Consider the following 24132-nt stretch of genomic DNA (forward strand, 5'->3'; position numbering starts at 1 on the left):
CAGTGAAAAGACCAGTAGTTCATGCTTATTTTGTATAAGAAATGCCAACAGCATTTCTTATACAAGAAAGAAGAATGGGTGGAAATAATAAGAACAGGACAAAAATACACTAAGAAATATATATTTCCAGCCTGGCTTTCTATTTCCATTTTCACTTGAATGCAAAAGAAAAGTGGTTTTAAAGTTTCTCATTGTCTGCATATAACCCTAGGGCTTGCTACCATTGACTCTGAAAGGAGTAAGGATCAGAGAGGATGACATAAAATAGTTTTTAGTAAAATTCTAGTTAATAGAATACATCTGGGCTGCTTTGTTTTAGGAAAAACAGGTTCATACCATTTTACAGATTGATATGCTCAAAAGTTGCTGGTATGAATCATGGAGGCATAACCTTTTTGGGGAATGTTGTTATAGATTGCTTAATTGCATTATGTTAAGTTTTATTTACTCCATTTTTCTACCTTGATTCAACCACATAGGAAACGGGAGTAGCATAACTGGACTTGAAGAAAAATGAAGAGATACAGGGAAATATCAATTAGATGTGAGAGGAACACTCTTTTGGTAGTAAAGAATTTTTTTCTGCAGAAGGACTGAAGTAGGTGTTTCAAAAGTTGCCAGTCAAGAGACACCAAAAACCTAATGACAGAGCTATCTTCCTCTTCTTTCAACATGGCAAAACAGGAGCCTGAGAGATGAGTCTTGTAGATTTCCGCTGCTTTTACTGACCCTCTTTTCTCCTTCTTGAGTGTAATGCCTAGTGGCCAAGAGCCAGCATTATTTAGCGAGAGTTCTTGAAAGTTTTCCTGACTTCACCAGCCCAGCAGGTAATTTTAGCATAGCTGCAAGGCTATGAAGCTATCATTGTAACATTACATCCTAAGGTCATCAAAGGAGCGTTTTCTACTGAGTTTCAGAGGAAGGGAAAGGGGCATTGCAAGACTTTCTGTGTTTACTCCTAATTGCTCAGAATTTTTCAACAGATGATTTCTTTTGTAGTTAGGATTGGAAAGGAAAAGTTGCAAGTCTGAGTAATTCACTTACTAATGATAACACTAACCTCCCATTTCACATTGTGTCTTTGCAAGTTGCTGTAGGTTATTGAGAGACAGGCAATTAATAACATAAAATTATCCTTTTTCTATGTAACTGCAGCTACACCTTTTTTTGTTTGTTTGTTTTTGTTTTGGTTGTTGTTTGTTTTATTGTTTCATAGTCTACTCTCCTTAATCTGTTTTTCTCCAAGGCATTTTCCCTGGTCATTGAAAAGGGGGAACTTATACCTGTGTAGAACGACGAGGTGGCGCAGGAACTAACGCATAGCCCGTAGCATGGAACAGTCAGGGATAAATCTCTCTGGGGGAGGCAGGGTCTGTGATGTGGTATAAAAAAGTCAGACTTCTGGGAGTGCTTATGGGTGCAACAGGACAAGTCAGAATCAGAAACCACATTGATTACACATTCATTTTTAAGATGCCCTTTTGTGTTGTACCTAATCTGACTCAGTTGTGGGCTATTGCCAGTAGTGATCCCATTCCTCCTTCTCTTCCTATGCTTCACAAGTGACAGACTCTATATGGTCCTTTATGTCATATAAAATACTATTAATACAGCTATGCAGCAGGTCATGCAAAACTGCTGATCTGATAGAGAATGTACCCTTCTCCGTTGTAGATCAGTTATTTGATGGATCTGTGAACCAGAACACCACGCTCAAAGCCTCATTATTAATAGATACAGTTTTACATCGGTGAAAGAAAGAGAGTAGAAAAGTGATTTATTATGTAAGATTATAAAGAACATGTAAATGTACCCTAAAAATAGCAGGACAGAGTCAGTTCTAGGAACTAATAATCTATTGGACCCTCCTGTATCCATTTTCTTTCCGCTCAACAGAAACGCAAATGGTTTTGGTTTTTCCCTTGCAAAGCACTGCTGAAACAAATGGCTAATTCAACAGCACCATTTCTCTCAGGATTTGTTGTAGATTCTGGTGTTAGAACTCCAGAATGGGATTGGCTGCAGTGGGTTTTAATTCCTCTTTCTCACACAAGTGAGCCCTGATACTCTTACAAAAGGTTAAGTTATATAGATGGTAAATGGTGCTGTTTTGGTTTGGTTTGATGAGAACATTCAGGTAGTTGAGCTAAGGCATTGCAACTATGCTCATACATACAATCCTTGTTAACAGCTTTCGTGCTGCTCTCATTTTTTCTCTCAAAACTCTTCTCTGTTACGTCACTTAAACTTACATTAACAATTTCTATTAATTAACCCCCCAAATAAAGAAAATGAGATACTATTTGGCATAATTTTATTTTTAAGACTGACTGCATCCCAGTTGAGGACTCCCTAGTAAAAGAGATACAGACATACTAGAGGTGGTCCAGCCATGAAGAATATGAAGAGATTGGAGTATCTCTTCTATGAAGAAAGTCTGAAGGACTTCCTCCTGGAGAGCAGGAAACTCAAGGAATCTCACCAATGCATGTACATACCTGAAAGCACAGTGCAAACAGAGCCAGGTGCTTTTCAGTGGTGCCCAGAGACGGGACCAGAGGCAGTGGGCACATGCTGAAGTACAGGAGGCTTTGTCTAAACACCCAGAAACATTTTGTTACTGTGAGGGCAACTGAGCAGTGGCACAGGTAGCCCAAGGTGGTGGGGGAGTCTCCATCCTTGGAGATATGAAAGACCTGATGGGCCGCAGTACTGGGCTACTGGCTGTAGGCGTCCTGCTTGAGCAGGGGGTTGCACCTGATGATCTCCATCATATCTGTTCCACCATACCATATAATCTCCTGTTTTTACTGAGAGTTTGAACTTCCATCACTTACTGCTTATGACCCTTTCTGATTATAAATTACACAGTAATATGATTTCCGAATGCGTCTGATGTTCTGTATGATTCATGCACAAGAAGGAATACCAGAATTACTGCCATATGCACTCTGTCTTTAATCTTACCAAAATAAACACTGAAGGCATCGAGGGTGAAGCAAAATGCTCAGTTTCCTAAAATATAACACACAGCACCATGTTATCCTCTTCTTCATGCAGAAATAGCTGAAGAATTCTCTGTTAGTAATTAATATGGTAAAAAATGTAAGAGATACAAGACAAAACCTAATTGAATGTCAAAGAAGTTTAGGAAAGGTTTTGGATTACATAGTTAAACCCAAAATCTTGCATGTCCCGTTGGGTCCAAGAACATTGTGATGTGCCATGAATAGAACTTTCAGTAGCTTTACCAAAGGCTGTATTCATCAAATTTAAGCACAAAGACAAAGGAAATATGCTCACTTCTGGACCACTTTCCTCTGAATGTTTAGCTATTCATATGACACTTATTCCATTGGTTTCAAAGGATAGATTCCTAAGTGAGAAGTTCCAATCCATGTAGGTCAACACCTATTATTTTCATTGCCTTGGTGTCTTCAACTGGAGGATAGCCATCTGCAGTTAGTGATACTGATAAGAGGCTTTGTAGATAAAAATTCTGATGGAGGTGCTAATTGCCACTATTTCTTTTTTTACTTATTACTACCAGTTATTCTTAGCCAAATAAAAAGCCCACACACACACAAACAAGAAAAAACCCAAAACTAATGCACACTGACAGAAGAAAAACCAACACCCCACCTCTCAACCACTTAATGAAATAAAACCTAAATCTGGTTTGTGATACCTTAGCTTTCCACTAATTTTTAACTGAATGTAGTTGTCTGCCAGACCAAAGCAGCTTCCTTTTATACTACTGATTGCCCCAGGATGTTCCAGATTTTCTCTTAAATATATAATAACTTAACCAACCTTATAGTGTCCTAAAGGGGATACCAATTCTGTACATTTATTTTTGGAAGGCATACTCAAAAGTGAATGTTCTGGGCTGTGAGTTAAATGATGTTTGAGGACTTCTTGTCTGCATGTAAGCTTACAAGTTTGTGCTGTATAAATGTGTACAGAGATGTTTTGAAACAAGCCAGATCTGCTTATTATTCCAACTTAATTGCTGAACGGGCAGACTGCCCTACTTTCTTGTAACTTTTTATTGCAGGGAAGCTGACTAATCTGGCTCTTCCTCCATCAACAGAACTTTGTGAACTGTTCACATCCCGCTTTGAGAACAAAATTAAGATCATTGTGAGTTACTTGCCCCCTAACAAAGCTGCCAACACTAACAATTCTCTAATTCCAAATCTTGAGCCTGTCAAAATTTTCAAACTACAAATACTTTTGACATTTTATGTTCCAAAACCTCAGGGCACTATTACGTTTTGCCAAATCTTTGGTCTAAACAGTTACAGTTTTTCTTCATTCTCTAATCCCACTGGGTTCTCACATTGTTAATCTTTCCTTGATGGTGGGGAACATCTTAATAATGACACAAAGTAAAACAATTATCAGTCCAGTTTTAAGAAAAAAATCTGCTACCAATAGAAGATCTTGCATTTGCTATTTAATATTCAGTCTTTTTTTTTTCTTCTTGTGATTGTAGCACACTGTAAATGTGGCAGTATCTTTCAAAGAACATTTATTGGTTTCATCTCAAGCTGGACCCTGTCCTCTGCACTGGGAAACAGTGGTCCTAAAGAGATAATTTTTGGTCTTTGTACACTGGTGATGAATTTTTGCTGCTGCTGCTCGACCACTTGATTTACTTTGACATTATTTTGATCATAATAGAACATTAGGTCTCTTGGCAACTCAGATTGGTTTTGTTCTGGTTTTCATTGGGATCTCTTATGCACATAGTGGTTCTGACTTTCTCCTTCTGTCCCTCTCTCTCATGCATGTGGTCACAGGCACACACAGTCTGGAGTACTTTACACATATCATAGCACAGAACAGGCAAGAAAAGGTGGTCTGATGGTTAATAACCATCTCTGCTGGCAGATGTGTGGGTTCATTCACTGCCATTCTATTAACAGATTATATACCTAGCACATACACCCTTTTTCACCAGATGATACCAAAGCCTTTTACAAATCAGTAATAACTAGTACCTCTGTAGAGACAACATTGTTGCAGGCAGGAAGGTTTGCCCATTACCTTATTGGGTAAAGTAGTTAGCCTGGGTACAGAAACCAGAGGTATGGGATCATGAAGAAAGGAGAATCATTACACAACTCTCATGGTTTTTCAGCCATCCTGTCTCAACCTATTTGTTTGACACAGTTTTGTGCACACTATTCAGGATATAAGCAGGTTTAAGTCCTGGTTTTCTCATTCTCTATGTCTCAGTGCAAATCTTTTGTGTCGTTTTGTTAGTTTCTGTGCCATTTTATGTGGACAGCACTGTCAACTGGGTATCCATCTGCCCAGATATAATTTAATTCTATGCAGTGGAGCAGGTCTCTTAGGTCTTCAGGTGTTAGATCCCCTCTTTTTGCAACACAGTGTCTATTAGCACTGGTCTTTTTCTCAGCTTTTCTGGAGATGTAAAACAAGGACATGTAAACTGAAAACACTAGTCATTGGTTCTCAGAAAGTGCTTGCACATAGTTACCTTGGTTGCATTCTGTATTGATACTCCAGGTGTTCCTGCCTCATAAATCAAATGCCCTGTTTTACCAGCTCTTATCTTATAGACAACTAACCACTATTATACTCAGCCCTTTTTATTTAAGTTATTCTTGGTATTTCTTATGTGCAATAGACCTAAAACATCATGCTTTTCAAAAAGGCTACCAAAATACTGGTCCATTTCTTTTTATAAATTATATTATTTCAAATGCTTTACATAACCAAGTCCTCCTAATGCCAGCATTTATTTTCTAGATTGTTTTGAAAGCATGTGGGATATTTTGTCAGTGATCTAACTTTCTTCAAGTCAAAAAAGAAGCCTTAAAAGCTTAGGAAAAGGAAAACCTAATTAGATTCTTCTTGGGTCATTGTTTCCATTATTTATAAGACTGTGTGAAATATTATGGATGTATTGCATAAAAATATATATTTTAACTGAGTCCAGTGATAGAACACCCTCAGTTTCCAATATTGGTGATTTTTTTATAAAGAATTCATGTGGGAAAATGCTTAAAATATGGATTTTAAGTGGCAGTAAATATGGATTGTAAGTGGCTATACAGTACTGATGGTTGTGTTTTATATTGTTTCTTAGATTTTCTACCCTGCATTTATTATTTTGAGAAATTCAAAATTGTTTTAATGCAGTTATTCCTGAAAATACCACCTGTGTTCAAAAATCAAAGCTGTTTTTTTTTTTTATCAGACCATATCACAGATAATAAAGATTAAAGGATCAGAGTTTAACTAATAATTCTTTTTATCTTGCATAATCGGAAAACTGTCTACCTAATTCTCTTACCACTGTGTTGATTCCACACAATTACCAGAAATTAAAAGTGGTGGGAAAATTTATTTTAAACACAGAAAAACAGAAGAAGGAAAAGCAGCTATGACTCATGAAGACCAGGAGTAAGGCTGTTGGAAGATGTCATTTTTACATAGTCACTTTCCTGACCACAGTCACATTTTGGTTTTAAACAGATACAATTGTACCAATCTTAGTGTAAAAGGCTTAGGGACAGCTTTCAGCACAGTGTCAAGTTCCCATCAAATAAGCTGAGATTAAGTACACTTGACAGTAATAATTTTCTTTGAAATGGCAAATTCCACATGTCTATTCAAGCTAGAGGATGGCTTCGTATAACAAAGTAGTCATCTCTATATACTTTAGATAATTTTATATTCCCTCTGTGTGTATATGTGTGTGTGTGTATCTGTATATCTCTTGGTATAAGTATACACTTTGGTCATTTGGCAAGTAAAAATATGTTCCAAGATTCTACTGAATACTAAACCAGATCTAATAAATCCAGTATCATACTCTGTTTTATGCAGAGTCTCTTCCTTCTGACTGAACCCCTATTGATTTGCAATCTGCTTCTTAGGGTACAAAGGTAACGTAATGCATAGCTGTCAGATTAATTTCCAGAATTCTATATATGTCTGTATGTGCAGATTTTAGCAGAAACAAATGGAGATGAATGTGCTGCGACTCAAGCTCAGATTGTACTCAGGGAGCACTATATTGCCTATGCACACATCAGCGTGCCATTCACCATTCTAGAAAACTCTCTTTTACAAAAGTTATTGCAGAAAATACCCCTGAGCACTGTCCATGGAAGATACACTCTGAAAAATGTGTCTTGGAAAGTTTTCTTGTTCAAAGATTGAACAGACTTTGTTGAAAGACTCAGTTCTCATGCTGAACCTGAAGGAGGTTCTTAGGCTATTCTGAATTAGTCTGTGAATGTTGTCTCCCTTTGTACATGATTAGGAAAATTTCAAAAGAAGTAATAATGATTCTGGAATTCCTTCAGGTCATGCAGTTTTAGCTGAGGAATCATTTTCCCTCCAAATGACTCAAGAGAATTACTGCAGTCTTTAGTTATGGCATAAATCTATATTAAAGTGATTCTTACTTCCTTTGTCTAAAGCATGTGATCAAAGCCACATCTTGCAAATCTTCAGTCTTTTCTAGAAATAGGATGGAAAATGAACATTTGATTTAAAAATGAAAGCTTTGTTCTCTGAGTTCCTGGTAGGGTTTATTATAGCACTTTCCTACTGCAACCAGTGAAACCTGGGAGGCGCTGATGTCGCCAAAATTTGCCCACTCTTATTACTCTTTACTCTTGATTACCAAAGACTTAAATAGAAAAGAAGAAGTCATGTATAGTACATACAGGAGTTTCTCAAAATGTATGCTTTTTCTTTCTTTGAGGTACTTGCTTTCTTCCAGCCCTATAATTTTTTGCTTTGGAATTATAAATATAATCATAAAAGGAGTGTTTTAATGTAACATTTTGTTATGGTCTGTACTACCTATGTTGATCTGCATACACTGAAGGCAGTCTAATATTGCAGTCCTATGTTAAATGTGTTGAGCCTTTTTTATGATGCTTTGTGGCCTGAAAGAATTAGGAGGTACTCAAGAAAAACATCATCTGTATTTTTTTTCTAATTTTTTTTTCTGGGCACTACTTCTGTATCTTTATATTTCCTGATGCTAATTTCTGAAAATAGTGTCTCTGGCTTTCTTGCTATCTGCTCAGCTTTCCTGCCTCTGCTCTTCTCTAATGGCTTTGCACATTTGAAGAACTCTCTGGAAGTCCCATGAAGAGCAAGACTGCATGTTGAACAACCAAATTAACAGTAAAATGGCAGGAAGAATACATTTGAAAAGGTACATGCCAGGGTTCTCAAGGAATGGGAATTTTAACAGAGCAGAAGAGAAAGATGAGGAGTGTACTCACATCACCTCCTGGAGATGTAACTAGAATCTGCTCTTAAGGAACAGGAAGGACAGCAATCTCTCAACATAGAATGTTAAATTAATTTCTTCCTAGAATCTGTTTGAGCTTTTAAAGTACTGGGGGTTTAGTTTAGATGTTTAGGACATGTCATGGTTTAGATTACATTGGATTTGCGTGATGACCGCATTTGTTTCCTCTCCATAATGAAGATGACTTGTATGTATTAGTGTAAACATAGTATAGTACAAATACTATTAGCTAAAGCTTAATATTTTTATGTTTTCAGTGGGGTTTTAGGGCATTTTATCTTAGGTAGTTCCATTGTATTGACTTGTGTGGTGTGTTTTAATAATCCATGCAGGTGTAGAATAGATAGGAAATTACTCTGAAGTACAGAAGTTTTTGAAATGTTGGAGGACACCAGGTCAATTAACTTGCCTGGCATGCATTATAAGCCTTTTTCACCAAAGAAATGGGTTGTTTCATATGAAAAGTAGTGATAACATTCCTGAATTTTATTAATCTGTTTCCTATAAATAGTCCAGTAATCCATTTCTATTTAAGAAGTGTGATTTGGTTTTGTATGTCTGAAAAGAGGCAACGCAAGTAAAGACTTGTGTGAGAACTCCACTGAGCTGCATATGCTGCTGGTCCCTTAAATTCCTTATCATATGTGATATTGACAGCATGACTTTGATTATTTTACATTCCCTGGAAATATAAATATAGCAGGTTGAAGTTATTAACTTTAGAGAAATTTAAAATTTATAAAGGCTCTAGTGAAAACAATAGTCCTACTTGGAATTTAGAGTAAAAAATTATTGCAATTAAATTACTAATTAGCCTAAAATATGGTAACAGTAAACCAATTTTCAAGTTTAGCACTACGCACATTCTCTCAGTAGAGAGAGGGTCTTAGTGGAGCACTTGGTAAAAAAGGAAATTTTAAATAGATCCCAAACACCTTTCTGTATTGCAATAGAGGTCATTTTGCAAATTCTCATGGCCTTCAGGGTCACACAAAGACCATATCTGGAGACTTTCTCTTCCACACAGCTGAGAAGAATTTGCCAACTGTTTATAGTTCTTTTTTCACCTGACAGCTAAAAATTACAGCATGTTCAACCAGCAGAACAAACAATGTGGGAGGGTCCCTTTCACATTAACCTGTCTTTGAGGGTAATTTCCTTCAATCTGGCTGGCATGGACTGAATAAGTATGTGATTCCTTTTCATAATGCTGTCTGCAGATTGTAAGCTCCAGAAGAAATGTGATAGAGTTATTTCAGGACAATAGCCTCTTATGCTCTAAGATTGAACTTCAAAGTGAAAGTATAATACTTTGGTTAAGTTACCAACGTAAGAAACACCTGTACCTTACTACTCATGCATTGTCCTATAAGTTTCCTGAAATAACTGTTGAACATGTCTTACTTAAAGTGCACTTTCTCGCAATTTAAATTAAACAACCAACATAAAAGAGCATCAGAAAAACAAATCTCATAGTTTGCAAACTCCAAGGACCTCCAGGCTCTGCTGTCATGAAGATCAGGACAATGTGCCTGCAACAAGTTTTCTCACCCCATTTTTTTTTCATTAGATCTTTATACACGACCACAGCAAGCTTTGCATTGAGGCTTTTTCTATTTTTTCTTGATACAAAGTCATATTCTGAAAAATTATTTGCATTTGTCTTTCTTTCATATATCAGGAATTGATGAAAATGCACTGATGTGCTTAATGTCTTGGAGGGTTTATGGTTTTTAGTAGTCAAGTATAAGTTTCTAAGCATTTAAATAAACCTGACAATTTCACTCTGACATTTTTATTTCCCCTGCTCTGTGTGAGGTATTCACTTTCTAAGGTACCTTGGGCATTTCCACTTGACCAACTCTTGTCTCAGTGCAGAGGTCCCTTGTCTTTCCATTTCTTTACCTATTGTGCAGTGTATTCTGAAGTTTATGGGCTCTATTTTGTCTTTCCTTACTAAAAGCCCTGAGGTTGTTATTGGGTATTTTCAGGGGAAGAAGGAGAGGGTAGAGCTCTTATAGCATGCGGTAGAAAGAAATTATTTCTTTTTAAAGTTTTTTTGGACTTAACAGCTGTTCCACAGTTGACTGCAATGTCAATGTACTCAGTAACCAAAGTGTTTCCTCTCTGTCTATTCTTTCTAAACCCAAAATCTGTACTTGTGCTGCCAATGTAGCAGAATACCTAACCTGTTCCAGCCAAAATGTGTAATAGCTCACAAAACCATGTGTCTCTAGAGCTTTGCCATTTAGGGTTGTCTATTTTTTTAATATCAGTTCAGCTGGATGGAGGCTAAGTACCTGTGATAAGCTACAGAAAGCCTACTGGCTTTTTTTGATAACGGGTTAGCTCTGAGAATAGATTTAGCTCAGGTGCACAAGGTGAAATAACAAGGCCAGTCTGGTTGTCAGAAGCCAAACAGGAATCTAGAAAAACTGATACTTGTTAGTCAGAATGGAAGAGTTCAGGATTTCAAAATGAGGTACTTAGACAACTCCTGAAGTGCATAGTCATATGTTCTATATCTTCTATATGTTTCCATAAATCAGCTGTTCTGGTTTTGGCTCCCTGCTTTCAAAAATTCACACTAGAGAATGTTAGAATGTAAACCTTGCTGCAGAAAATTAAAATTGCCAGCTTCAGTATGCTTGCTCTCTACTGAAAACCTGGATGTTATATCTATGTCTTTTCTTTCTTTTTTTTTTTTTTAACATCTGTATTTCTGGATTCAGTTTTGGACTTCTATAGTTCTAGATAACTTTATGGGAAATATTTAAGAACCACATGAAGAACTGAAACAAACATTTTTCTGGTAAAGCATTGGAAACTAATCTAGAGCAACTGTACTGGAGTGGCAAGTACTCTACTGTAGTTACTTAGGTATTTCAGTTCTTGATTTAGACATTCCTTGAGAATTCATCTTCATATAATATTCAGTTTTATTAATTTACCTGGAAAACTCCATTGCTTATGAGGTGCCATCTAGCAATAACGTATTAGCAGCTAAAATTCTCTACTTGGTGATCAGTGGTTTTTCACAGCATGCACGGTACACATCGTGGTACTCATTAGCAACTCTTCCAGGACTGTTACCCTGTCCCCAGTTCCTTCTCTATACACAAAACTTGACCAGTGCTCTGGGTTTGGCTGGGGTAATTTCCTTCACAGTGGCTGGCATGGGGCTGTGTTTTGGATTTGTGCTGGACACAGGGTTGATAACACAGAGATGTTTTTGTTATTACTCAGCAGGGCTTACACAGATCCAAGGCCTTTTCTGCTGCTTGTACATCCATGCTGGTGAGGAAGTTGGGAGTGCATGAGAGGTTGGGAGGAGACACAGCTGGGACAGGTGATCCAAACAGACCAAAGGGATTTCCAGACTATCTGACATCATGCTCAGGACATAAAGTGGGGGCAGAAGAATATGCATTCTTGCAGTGATGGTGTTTGTCTTCCCAAGTGTCCTGCTCTCCTGAAGATGTCTGCCCCTGGGAGTTAATTCCTTGTTTTTGCTTTCCTTGTGTGCATGACTTTTGCTTTCCCTATTAACCTGTTTTTATCTCAAAACCTGAGTTTTCTGGCTTTTACCCTTCCCACTCTCTCCTTGATCCCACTGGTGGGGGAGGAGCAAGTGGCTGGGATTAAAACATAAAATCCAAGATGTCTATTCCTGAATAATGCTGTCAGAATGAACAATTGTATTCAAGAATCTGACTTGCTGAAGTTAGTTTGACATATAATCTGATTTTAAGCAAAAGATCATTTACCAGACATAGACCAGTGGGAAACAGTGAACATTGGCAGGGCAGATACTCCAAAATTGTACCCGCAGCCTTTTACCATGTGGTACACAAAACAAAGGAAGACACAATCCCTGCTTTGAACTCTTGTTCCCTGGGACTGTCAGTCTTTTCCTTTCCTTATCAATAAATTCAGTGGTGATTTATAAAGGAAAAGGAAAAAACCCCAAAACTCCAAATAAAACAAGAAAAAACAGACCAAAAAAAACCCCAAATCCTCTCCCTCCTAAAAAAAACCCCACCAAAATAAACTACTAGAGTTCAGGCCTGGAGAAATCTGTTAGAAAAGTAAATGTTTTGAAAAAGTACTTAAATGGAAAACAGAGGATGTGAGGTTTTTCTGTCCAAAATATTGAGTCACTATTACAATCCTGCACCAAAATTGGAAAGAAACCCCATAATCTCAATTTATTTCTGCAAATATTATGGAAGTTTTGTCCAGACCTTATCATTCTTATGTCACATGCAAACAATCATGTTTAATAGAGTCTGTATTTCTGAGAGATATTTTTAGATAAAGGAAAACTCTCCAGACTGTTTTGCTGCTTGAAGTAGCCACCCAGAGTTGCTTTCAAAATGTTGAGTCACTTGATTTTGGAAGGATTGACATCAGGGATTTTAAAGGAGGTCTGCCTTTTGGACTGCTCCCTTAAAAACTTAAAAATTGTTGAATGAAGTACATGTGAGAGTGCAGCTGCAAACATCAAAACACCAACAAAAGCTGGGCTTAAAGTTGTCAGAAGCGATTAAAGCATTCTGCCTATTAATCCTGTTATTACCCAGAGAATGGATTTTAAGTTCTAGAATCCTATCTGGAAAAGCATCTTGAAGCACTGCATTATAGATCAAACACTGGTTTGGGGTTTAAAAAGGAAAAAAAAAACAAACAAAAAACCAAACAAGAACAAGAACAAAATCCCACAAAAACAACAACAAAAAACCAAAATCCAACCAAACAAAAGAAAAAAAAAACACCAAACCAAACCGACAAACAAAAAACCCACAACCAAAACAAAATTAAAAAAACACCACATATAATTCTCAAATAATTAAGAGCACTTTCAGATGGGTTCTGTGTGAAAGGAGGAATGAAATTAACCCAAATTAGTCATGGCAACTTTCTTCGTTCCATGACTTGATTTATTTTTAGTTGGTCTTTACGACTGAGAATTCCTTTTCTGATCCTATCTGCAGTGTGCCTTGCTTGGAGCACTTTGTATTGTTGATGGGCATAAACATTTGAATCCGTCTGTGAGGAGGATTTGGTGGCTGGGGGAATTGGTAATAGAGTATAGCGCATTTCTCCCCAAGGGTCACGAGTTCACATCCGTATCAGGTCAATAGTGGCAGAAAGTCATTACGGATCTGGCTGGCATCTGCCTCGTGGCCGCTGCCAAATCATCTAACAATCGCTGTCCAGTTCCACGTGGCCAGGTGTTTTCCTTTCTTCCCCGCAGCAGACCCCCTCGGACAGCCTCCTTCTACCTGCTCCCAAGGCAGGGACACGCTTCCCTTTCGTGGGGGAGCCCCCCGGCTGCCCCCGGGGACCGGCGGCCCCTGCCCCCGCCGCAGCTCCGCTGGCCTCGGGGAGGGCAGCAGGGCGGTGTCGCCCGTGTCACACGGCGGGGCCGGGTGTCGGTCCCGACCCGCTCGGAGGGACACGGCAGGGCCCGGGGGCCTCGCAGCGGTGGCGGCGACCCCCGCCCGCCCCGCCGGGTCCCCAGGGCCCCCCAGAGGGCTCCTCCGGGACTCTGCTCCGCCCGCGGACCCGCCGAGTGCGATCCCCGGCAGCGACCCCCGCTGATACCCCCACTAACACCCCCTCTGACACCCCGACAGTGACCCTCGCTGACTCCCCGGCAGTGACCCCCGGCAGTGACCCTTGCTGATGCCCCAGCAGTGACTCCCCCACTAACACCTCCTCTGACACCCCCTCTGACACCCCCACTGACACCCACACTTACACCCCCACTGACACCCCCTCTGACACCCCCTCTGACACTCCCAATAACACCCCCACTAATACCCCCACTGACACCCCCACGGACACCCACACTGACACCCCCTCTGACACCCCCAATAACACCCCCACTGACACCCCCTCTGACACCCCCTCTGACACCACCAATAACACCCCCAATAACACCCCCACTGACACCCCCTCTGACACCCCCTCTGACACCCCCACTGACACCCCCAATAACATCCCCACTGACACTCACACTGACACCCCCAATAACACCCCCACTGTCACCCCCAATAACACCCCCAATAACACCCCCACTGACACCCCCTCTGACACCCCCTCTGACACCCCCACTGACACCCCCACTGACACCCCCACTGACACTCACACTGACACCCCCAATAACACCCACACTGACACCCCCAATAACACCCCCACTGACACCCCCACTGACACCCCCACTGACACCCCGGCTCCGCTGTCGCGGCCGCTCCCGCTCAGCTTTCTCTGCGCCGTACCCCGTGCCCGGCCCCGGGGCGCGCTGCCAGCGGCTTTTTCGGGCAATTTCACCGAATCTTGCCGCGCTTCGGCCGCTTGCCGATTCCGGGGAAGGAGAGGCGGGGGGGCAGTGCCTGGCTTCGGCTCGGGAGGCGGGGGTGCCGCAAGGCCGCCCTGCCCTCGGCCGCCGCTTGGGCCTGGGAGCGGAGCCCGCCTGAGTGGGGCTCGCTGCCCCGGCAGGGCTCGCGTTGGGAGCACCACGTTTCAAACACGTGTGTAGAGATAGGTCCGTGGGGAGCCATTGTGCAGAGCCTTCCTCTAGCCCTTCTCCTCCCCCTCTTCTTCTCTTCGAGGGGAACTGGAATCCGAACGGTGAGATGTAGAAGAGCGCGAATCCCCGTGAATCCCATCTGAATAAATGTCTATATTAATGAATTATTAACTCGGCCGCTCGTGACCTTAAAACTGGAATGAGGAGACGCCTAGGGCAAGAAGGAAAGCTGCTGAATCCTTTATCGGACTCCTGTCAGAGGTAACCGACCATTTGTCTTCCCCAGATCAGGAGAATTAATTAATATGAAAGGCAAACTTTTTAATTGTGTGTCAAACGAAATCAGATAGGGTGTCCCCGATTCAATCCCTTGCTAAAAGGGGTTTAGCTCCCTTTTCTAACCCAAGCTTAAAATAAAGCCTTCGAGTTTTCAAAGAGAAGGGCATCCTTCATAATTGTTGTTTACAAAACAAAACCCAAACAAGCAAGAGAAAAAAAAAATTTAAAAAAAAAGAAAGAAAGAAACCAGAAAACCCCACAAAACACAACCAAAAGGAAAGCACCCTAAAAGGAAAAAAAAAAAAAAACGCAGGGAAAATGATGAATTTGGGTAGTTAATTTATCGATCCTGGCTCCTCTTCCCGCTTGTTTTATTTTAGAGGTCATTAATCAATGAAGAAAAACACCACCGTGTTCCCCCTTTGCATTTAATACACTTACCCTCCTTATTCATTTCTTTTTAACAAATTCCTAGCAAATATTCACCAATCGATTCGTAGGCGATGGATTTTTATAAAGGTTTGATCGCCTTCTAAACGGTCAATGTGATTTGTTTCAGCACTCGTCCTCTAAATAATGAAAAAGCCTGAGAGAAGAGGAAGGAGATGGCAGTAGTTAAAGCTTTCTTCCTTCTTACCCTCTCATCGTTACATCCAGGAGCAAAGAAATAAAATCTTTTTTTAATTTTTTTTTTTTTTTTTTTTACGCCAAACTCACAGCAAGAGCAAACCCAAGAAATAGTAACAAATAGACCAACTCGGGGGAGACAGAAGGGACGCGCACCAGCCGCTCTGCCTGGGGAAGCGAGACCAGAGGTCAGGGTTGGCTAAAGCCACCCCGGGGAGGCGCAGGTTCAGGGTTGGGAGCCCTGCTGGCGGATCTGCCTGCTGGTCCTTCCGAGGGAGTGGAGGGGCCGGGAGCGGAGATGTTTTGGAGAGAGTGGGCGAGAAGCCGTCCCCTGCCCGGGCGAGACGCGCCGCTGCCTTTCTGGCCGGCCCGGCGCAGAGAGCCCCCCTGTCCCCGCCCGCCGCTCGGCACCGGCGCTGACCCGCGGCTCGCCGACCTTCCCCGCGGCTGCTCTCCTCCCTTCCCACCCTGGGCCGGGTGGACCCGGCGCAGCGGGGCTTCTTGTCGCAAAGGACAAAAGCCAGATGACAAGGCGCAGTGTGCCCGCCGGCCCTCGCCGCCCCCCGCCCTGGTGAGTGACCGGGCGGAGCAGCGGGCGCAGCCGGGCCCGGCTGCTGAGGGGACCCGCTCCCTGCCCGCCCTCCGCCAGCCTGCGGACCGGCAAAGACGGCGAACCTTCCTTCTTCCTCTCCTCTGCTTCGGCAGGGTCCCGGAGCGTCAAGGGAGTCTGTAAATTTTATTCTGCCACCTGGATCGCTCAAAGAGCTACTTTTCTGTCTGTTAAAAAAAAAATGCCGAAAGCAACAGATTGAAGTACTCCTGAATATGAACACTCATGGAATACTTCTGTTAACAACTCGAAACAAATGCAGGTATTGACAATGTACTTAAATCCATTAGTTAGGATCTTTCCTCTACTTCATCACATTTTTTCTAGCGCGAAACGAATTTTTCAGATTGCTTCTACTAAAGGCAATTCACTATTTTGAAAAGAAGTACAGTAAGGAAAACAACCATAGCACAGATGTACCAAAAAAAAAAAAAAAAAAAAAGAGTCGGGTGGGGTGGAACAGAATTGTGACCAAGCGGGAGCTGGGTAGGAGCGAGTAAAAACAGAGAAAACCAAGCGTGCCCACTGTCAGTGCACCCAACACTGACCGCCAGAGACGGAGCGAACAGACTCCCAGCCCGCACCTCTGAGCAGCTCTGGGCTGAGCAGCAGCGCTGAGAAAGTACAGAAAGAGGATTAGGAGAGCGAGAGGGATGAAAATTGGAATCATGGAATTGATCAATGACTTAAAGAAGGCTTTTATACCCAACTTTATAACCCCTAAAAATGGGTGCTGAGGGTGTTCCTACTCGTGTTTGCCTTGAATTTAGGTGTTATCAATCTATACAGCAGATGACGGATGACCTTGTCAAAATGACTCCAGTCAAAACATTTTTTGCCCCAGCCCTGTTCAAATTTGTGTTAAAATGTCCTGCCTTAGACACAGACAAAGTCTAAACAGCAGCAGCTTTCCCATGCTCTGAGAGAATGAAGGGTGGGAAAGAAACAAACTAGAATCAGGGTGGGGAGAATGGTGAAAACATTTTTCACGCTCACAAGTTACGTTTGTAGGCAACTGTGCATTCAGTGTCAGTGTAACACCTGTCTACGAGGGCTCTTCTGACACTAGAGAGATGTTTTGGTAAGATAAACATTTTGTGCATTTTGTCCTGAATGCAAGGCATAATATGTACGCGCCATATGCCTAAGAGATTATAGTTCTTGTCTAGTTTTTCATACGGTCTAGGAAAGAAACTGAAAAGAAGCCCCAAACTCGTTAAATACTCACTGATATGTGAGCTCAACAACCGAGCAGCGGGGCGGGAAACCCAAGTTTCTAAGCAGAGTGGGGACGAAAAGTCACTAGAGATGAGAAGTTTCTCGCCACAGGTTGCATCTCCCTCTGGCATACTTCTTGCACTGCGCTGTAGCCGAGCACAAAGAGCAGGAGTGAGGCGTGCTCGTGGTGCCCGAGGATGCAAGGTCTGAGGAAGGAGAAGCTCTGGGGCGGTGGGCTCCCTCAGCTGTGCTGGGACTGGTCTCAGGTGGCCGAGGGGAAAAGGAGGCGTGTCATCCAGCACAGAGGTTAAGCGAACTATCTGAGACAGCGTCGGGACAGGTCGGGTAGGTGTCTAAAATCGACCCCAACCCCCGAGGGGCAAAAAGCAGGTGAGGCAAGAGCACAGCAAACGGGGGCTGGCCGGGTGCGAGGCGCTTGGGCCAGCGGGGTTGGGAGCTCTCCGCGCTCGGCTCTGGGGTGGGCGCAGCAGCGCGGATCCCGCTCGGGAGAACGCCGGTCCACCGCTCTCCTCCGTCAAGGTAAAAGCCAAAAGCCCAGCTCTTTTCGGGGCGATTGTGTTTCGGAACTGGAAGGGGGGCGGGGGATGGGGGGGGGGGGGGGGGATGGGGGGGGAGAGAGAGAGAAAAAGAGAGGAAGGGAAGGAAGCTGGAGGGAGGGAAGCAGGAGAGAGGGAGAGAGGTCGAGGGCTGGGGGGTGGGAGGGAGGGAAGGAAGGAGGAGGGAAGGGAAGAAAGGGGCACTTTAAAAGTTGAGCAAGGAACAAAGTGGGGGAAGTTGCCAAAAAAAGAGCTCTGCATCCAGACTCACTGGTAACTTCCCGATCCCTCCCCTCCTTCTCGTACACACCACACACACTTGTATTTTGCGCTGTCGTAAAACCCACGTGTCTCGCCCAGAGCCTGCCAGAGCCGAGCCGAGCGCCCGGCCGCGACTGCGATGCGCAGCCACAGCAGAGGGAGCCCCGTGGCCCGCAGCTAGCCGTCCCTCCGGTCACCGGAACCTGGAGAAGGATCATCCCGCTCCCGCGTGGACAAAGACCGGAGAAGTCTTTGCTCCCGGCCGTTTTCCGACTCGAAGGCTCCCGGAGCAGCCGACGCCTCCGCACGCCGCCCGTGCAGCAGCGCTCACCCCGCTCAGGTAAGGCAGACCCGGCCTGTCGGGGCCAGTCGGGGCCCCCCGACCTTGTCCGGCACAGCGGGGCACCTTCGCCCGGGGCAGGGCACTGCCGGCCCGCGCCCTCCGCCGGTGAGCGCCCGAGTGGAAAACAGCAGCGGCCGGAGAGGAGAGGAGAGACCCGCGCGTGTGTGCGTGTGACTGAACTTTCCTCCGCCTCCTCCTCCTCCTCCCTGTTGTCAGCGGAGAGTCGTTTGCTTCCGCGGAGAGAGGGAAGGGAGTGAAAAGGGAAGACAGTGCGTGCGCCGGGGACGGGGTGAGCTGCGCGCTCCGGGGCGGCGGGGGCTCTCCGGCCGTGGGGCTGGCCTGAGGGGCTGCCCACCACCGTCCGCGTCCTGCCCGTGCTCCGGGGCGGAAACCGGGGGACAGCCTTGTCGCCTCGGCCACCACGTTTCTCGTCCTGGGGCTTTTCGGGACGAGGCTTTCTCCTGACCAATCTGGCCACGGACAGGGGAAGCTACAGGCGCACGGTCCCGCCGCCGATCCCGCACAGCCGCGGCGCAGAGCTCACGCGTGGCCCGGTGTGTCCGAGTGTGTGTCCAACCGCGGACTCGGGGCAGCCCTGCCAGGGTGGGGAGGGGGTCTCACGTCTTCTGTCCCTTTCCTCCCTGCTCCACAGGCAGAGCGATGCTGAAGCCCGGAGATCCCGGCGGATCCGCGTTCCTGAAGGTGGATCCCGCCTATCTGCAGCACTGGCAGCAGCTTTTCCCGCAGAGCAGCCAGCTCAAAAGCAGCGGGCCCCTCGCCCAGCTCCAGCCACCCGAGAGAGCAGAGCCCCCGGCTGACAGCCTCCGCCAGCGCCCGACCTCCCTCTCCTCTGCCTCCTCCTCCTCTTCCTCGTCCACTCCGTCTTCCTCCTCCACCTCGTCCTGCGTCGCTGCGGCGGCGGCTTCTCTGGCTGGTCTGACCTCCCTGCCTGTGACCAAGGTCCCGGTCTTCGGCCCGCTGCAGAGCTCGGAGCTCCCGGCCGGGGGAGCGCCCGCTCCCCTGCAGGGCAAGGATTTGTGCGGGGCCGGCAGCGGCGGCGGCAAATGCGGCGACCGTGGTGCCGCTCGGTACCGCTGCACGGCCGAGGAGCTGGACTACTACCTGTACGGGCAGCAGCGCATGGAGATCATCCCCCTGAACCAGCACACCAGCGACCCCAACAACCGTACGTATCGTGACCCTTCTCGCCCTCCTCCGCCGCTTCCCCTCCGCTCCTCCGCGCGTGGGGCCAGCCCGGGGACGCTCCAGGCTGGGGACCGCAGTCGGTGCCTGCACCGCTCTCACTCCACCAGGAGCATCCTCCGTCTCGCCCGTCCCTCCCTTTAGTTTTTGCGTTGTTACCAGTTGTTTCAAGAGATGGGCTGCAACCCTTCAGTAGCAGTTTTTCTGGTCTGAAACCCGGGTCCTTCCCTGGAAGGCACGCTTCACCGGAAAGGCTGTGGCGGGGGTAGATTTCTTTCGGAGGGCTGCTTGAGAAAATGGATTCAGCAAAGGTTCAGGGCAACTAGCTGAACAGCTGGTTCTCTCTCGCCTTGTATGCCCTACTGCATTCCTGCCCGGAAAGCCCGGGCTTCGCTGAATACCCAGAAATCAATTACTCCTCCGAGCTGGGCAGGAGAAAAGTTGCAGTTTTCATCAGATGGTCTAGGGCAAAGTTTTCCTCTTTCTTATCTCCGAGTATCGTTTCCTTTCAGACCTCGTTAACACCTCGTTGGTTTTAGTTTTCACCCCTACGGAAAAGCATGACATGGTCATTTAAAGGGAAAAGCCGATTTTCTAGACGAAAAAGTCTACTTGAGTCAGAATTAATTTAGGACTTGGTGGTTCTGAAGAGTTTTATACTGCTGTTGCCAATTATACAGCTAGGAGGTTTGGGTTTTTTTTTTTGGGGGGGGGGGGGCGGGGGAGGGGGCGCCCCTATCATTAAACAAATGTACGGATGAAAGGTTTGTAATTTTAGAAATTTCTGTCTTTTTATACCCTGTATCTATCAATATGATGCGACCGAGGAAATTCACGACATGAAAAAAGTTACATGAACCTCTTAATAGTTCGTCAATTTTATAACTATAATTCAGAGCACACGGATCTGTCCCTCTTAGAACACATGGCTTCGGCCCATGCACTTTAAAAAAAAAAATATTATTATTGTTTCAAACACTCTCTTTTGCCCTAAGGTTTCTTAAAACTCTTTTTTTTTGTTGTTGTTGTGCTTCTCAACCACCACTCCCCAAATGTCGGTTTAAGGAAGGCTGTTTAACAGAAAAACGATCCCCCAAACCAGCAATCCTGAAACACATGCCCAAGCAAAACGCGGATTCGTTTAATTCAATTTAAGATGAGGAGCTTGTTTTGAAAGTTTCCATGACATCCTCTTATGTATTAATTAAACTGCACGGATGCTAGAGCAGTCTTCGGCGCTGTGCATATGTGAGGGGGAAAGTTGAACCGGAGTTTGGTGGAGATTTTTCCCGATTTCTTAACATTTCAAATGCTTCTATATTGGTTGTCGACTTTATTTTGAGCGACTTCCTCATGCTTAGTCTTACCCTGTAGTGAAACCTGTTCGTGTATTTTGTGCTCCCGGGTGGAGAAAACGTGATATTATAAATTACATGCAGAAAATGGAATCCGAAATGCACTTCTAATCGACAACCAAACTGTTCAGACAATACATGTTTTACTTCTCGGAGCCGCTCTGTAAATCTAAAGGGTAAAGGTTTTAAAAGGAGAAGGGAATATTAAAAAGCGTTTTAGGGGGAGAACATTTTTAAGGACTGAGTGGAATAACAGCACCCCGCAGAGTCGGAGGCGAAGCCTGAATAATTTCTTCCCGAGGGCGATATAAAAGGTGGATTCGGGGAAGCAAAGGGTTCGATTGCGGAAAGGACGCTTGTGAATCGCGTCCGACTCTGACGGGGCAGCCGTCGCCGTCGGAAGAACGGGTAGGGGGCAGCCAGCGCCATCTCCACATTTTTTATGTTTGTTTTCCTTCAGTTAGATTTAAACATTCTTATAATTTACTTGTTTACAGGGCGGCTTTCGCTCCAGCGGTTATTAGTTGCCTCTGAGCGAAACTTTCAACGCGAATGTTTAAGTCTTCTGGGACCAAGCGCAGTTGCTTTGGGCGACCCGTGCTTAAAAAAAAAAAAAAAAAGAAAAAAAAAAAAAAAGAAAAAAGTAAACTGTCAGTGAAGAAGGAGTGCCGCAAGTATAGCCTGTGCCGTGCCATGCACTCCAAGCACTCTCACGATCAAGGGAACAAGCTGCAGGGCACGGGCCTCCTTGCCCCTGCGCGGCTTCCCGAGTGCGGTCCGTGGGCAAGCGTGATTTTCAGGCGCCTTTACTCCCACCCTCCCTCCCCGTTTCGCATCATTCCCACCTTCACTGCCCGTTTGAGGGGAAGGAGGTGGGGGCTGTGGGTGAGACGCCGTCCCGTCTACTTTAGTTTGGGTAGTATTTGCTTGCTGCAGTTCCATCTCGGGACAGCCCCAAGGACACCCGAGACGGGCGGGCTCTCCTCAGCCCGGCAAAGTCACCCGCCCGCCGGGATTAACCCCCTGCCTGGAGCGGGGACGCCGGTCCGCTCCTCTGCCCAGCCTAGCAGGCCTCCGCCTGTTTCTCGGGCTCTAATCCTAGCTGTACCTCCTTCATCAACCAACGCAGCGAGTGCCCCGTCTCCCCTACTTTCCTAAATAACACCCCTCTCTCCATCCCGGGCATCCCCTTCTTCCCCGGAGCGCCCCGCGTGTCCCCGCTCCCCGGCAGCTCCCACCCGCTCGAACGAGGCGCCGGCGAACTTCGCGTATGCCCCGGCTGTTCTGCGGGACCGGGGCGGCTGCCGGGCCCGCGGGGAGAGCCCGAGCGGCTGCCGAGGCTGTCCCGGCTGCCGAGGCTGTCCCGGCTGTCCCGACCCCGCCCGGCCCCGCTCCCCAGCGCCCGGCCCGGCCCGGCGCCGGGCGGCCGCCGCGGGAAGATGGATGGGCGGCGGTTTACCAATAGACACACGCCTTGGTCGTCAAATATCAATGAATATGGCACGGTCTTGGGCGAGGGAGGGGGCGGGGGCCGCCTAGGAGATGTGAGTTAAGCGTCTGTATGTAATTGTTTTAAATTGAAAGGGGGTAAGCTAGGGAAAAATAATAATAATAATAAAAAGAAACCAAGCAAGAGGCAAAACCCTAACTGGAGCCCAGCAGTCTTTACTCCCAGGGAAGTAAAGGGGATTATGCTAAAGCCCCGATAAAGTGGCAGGCGGCTGGGGACCGTTTGCTTCCCAGCCTTGAATCTGTGAGACGAGGGTATTTCTGGGCGCTGGGGGAGGGGCGCTCGGGCTGCCAGGAGATCTCCTAGGGTGAGTCCGCGGGCTGCGGGACCGGCTTGTTCCCTCGGAGGCTTGCCCCTAGCTTCTGGGGAGACCCTTCCGCACTGAGAACTCTGAGACTCCTCCACCTTCGCCAGAAAGCACCAACCTGCCGCTGTAATAAATACGAAATGTAAAACTGAAGTGTCACGCGACCAAGCACTTTGTGCACCTTTTCCCATTCAATTTATGGGGAGACAGTGTATATATAACATGCTGTGAAGCGGATCAGTGTGGAAAATATTCGGACCTTTTTTTTTTTTTCCTCTGGAGTGCTGGTAACCTGTATGATTTAGCTATTTTACATCATTAGTTACCCAGCACCCTTAAACATAGCAGATAGCCATACATTAGATTGAGGTTAGAGAAGGTGGTGACTGTTTATTTAGGGTGATAAAATGGTCCATCAGCAGTAATCTCCATCGATATGTGCCACCAGGAGATGAAGGATGAGGGGACAAGCCACAATTAATTGCCCTATAGTTTTGTAGGAGAGAGTGGAGCCGGAGCGGACTGAACTTCGATCTCCTCTCCTGGCGCCTATTCATCATCTCTACATTGTATATGGGGGTCTCTCAGGGGCAGAGGGTGGCAAGGTTTATCTACACACAATATTCTCCTACCCTTCTCATACCTGACACGGAAATTTAATTCATTCATACTTACAGTAGAAGGCAGGGAAAATCAAACCCTTCCTCAACCCGCCCCCCACTTGCCTCTTAAAAATAACCCGAAAGCCTCTCTGAAGGCGGGGCGGACCCCTTGATCTACTCCGGGGCGCCCAGGCGCTCTCGAACAACCTCTTCCCCAGCGGATCTGGCGCGGGGTGAGCCTGACCCCCGAGCGGGAGTGACGGACCCCGCGGCAGCTCCTGCGCTGCTGCGGGAGCGGCGCCCGTGCCGCCGGCACCCTGCGCCGCGGGGAGAGCGGCGAGCGAGGGCCAGGGGGCTAAAGCCCTGCGAGAGGGGGGGTCGGGCGTCCGGGACCCGGTGACAGTCGTGGGTCAG

General features: G+C 45.5%; 1 protein-coding gene across 1 annotated transcript in view; it reads left to right on the forward strand.

Annotated features, from left to right (window-relative positions):
- Window positions 1–18671: 18671 nt before the first annotated feature.
- Window positions 18672–24132, forward strand: part of PRDM6 (PR/SET domain 6) — a gene marked incomplete at its 3' end in the record, with an annotated part of 75176 nt that continues 69715 nt past the window's right edge. Inside the window, exons 1-2 of the mRNA XM_084225625.1 lie at window positions 18672–18738; window positions 19394–19927. Of these exons, the coding sequence (XP_084081751.1) occupies window positions 19402–19927 (526 nt within the window). The 5' untranslated portion in view covers window positions 18672–18738; window positions 19394–19401. The remainder of the gene's footprint in view (window positions 18739–19393; window positions 19928–24132) is intronic.

This window comes from Fringilla coelebs, assembly GCF_963513975.1.
Source record: "Fringilla coelebs genome assembly, chromosome: Z".
NCBI classification, from domain to species: domain Eukaryota; kingdom Metazoa; phylum Chordata; class Aves; order Passeriformes; family Fringillidae; genus Fringilla; species Fringilla coelebs.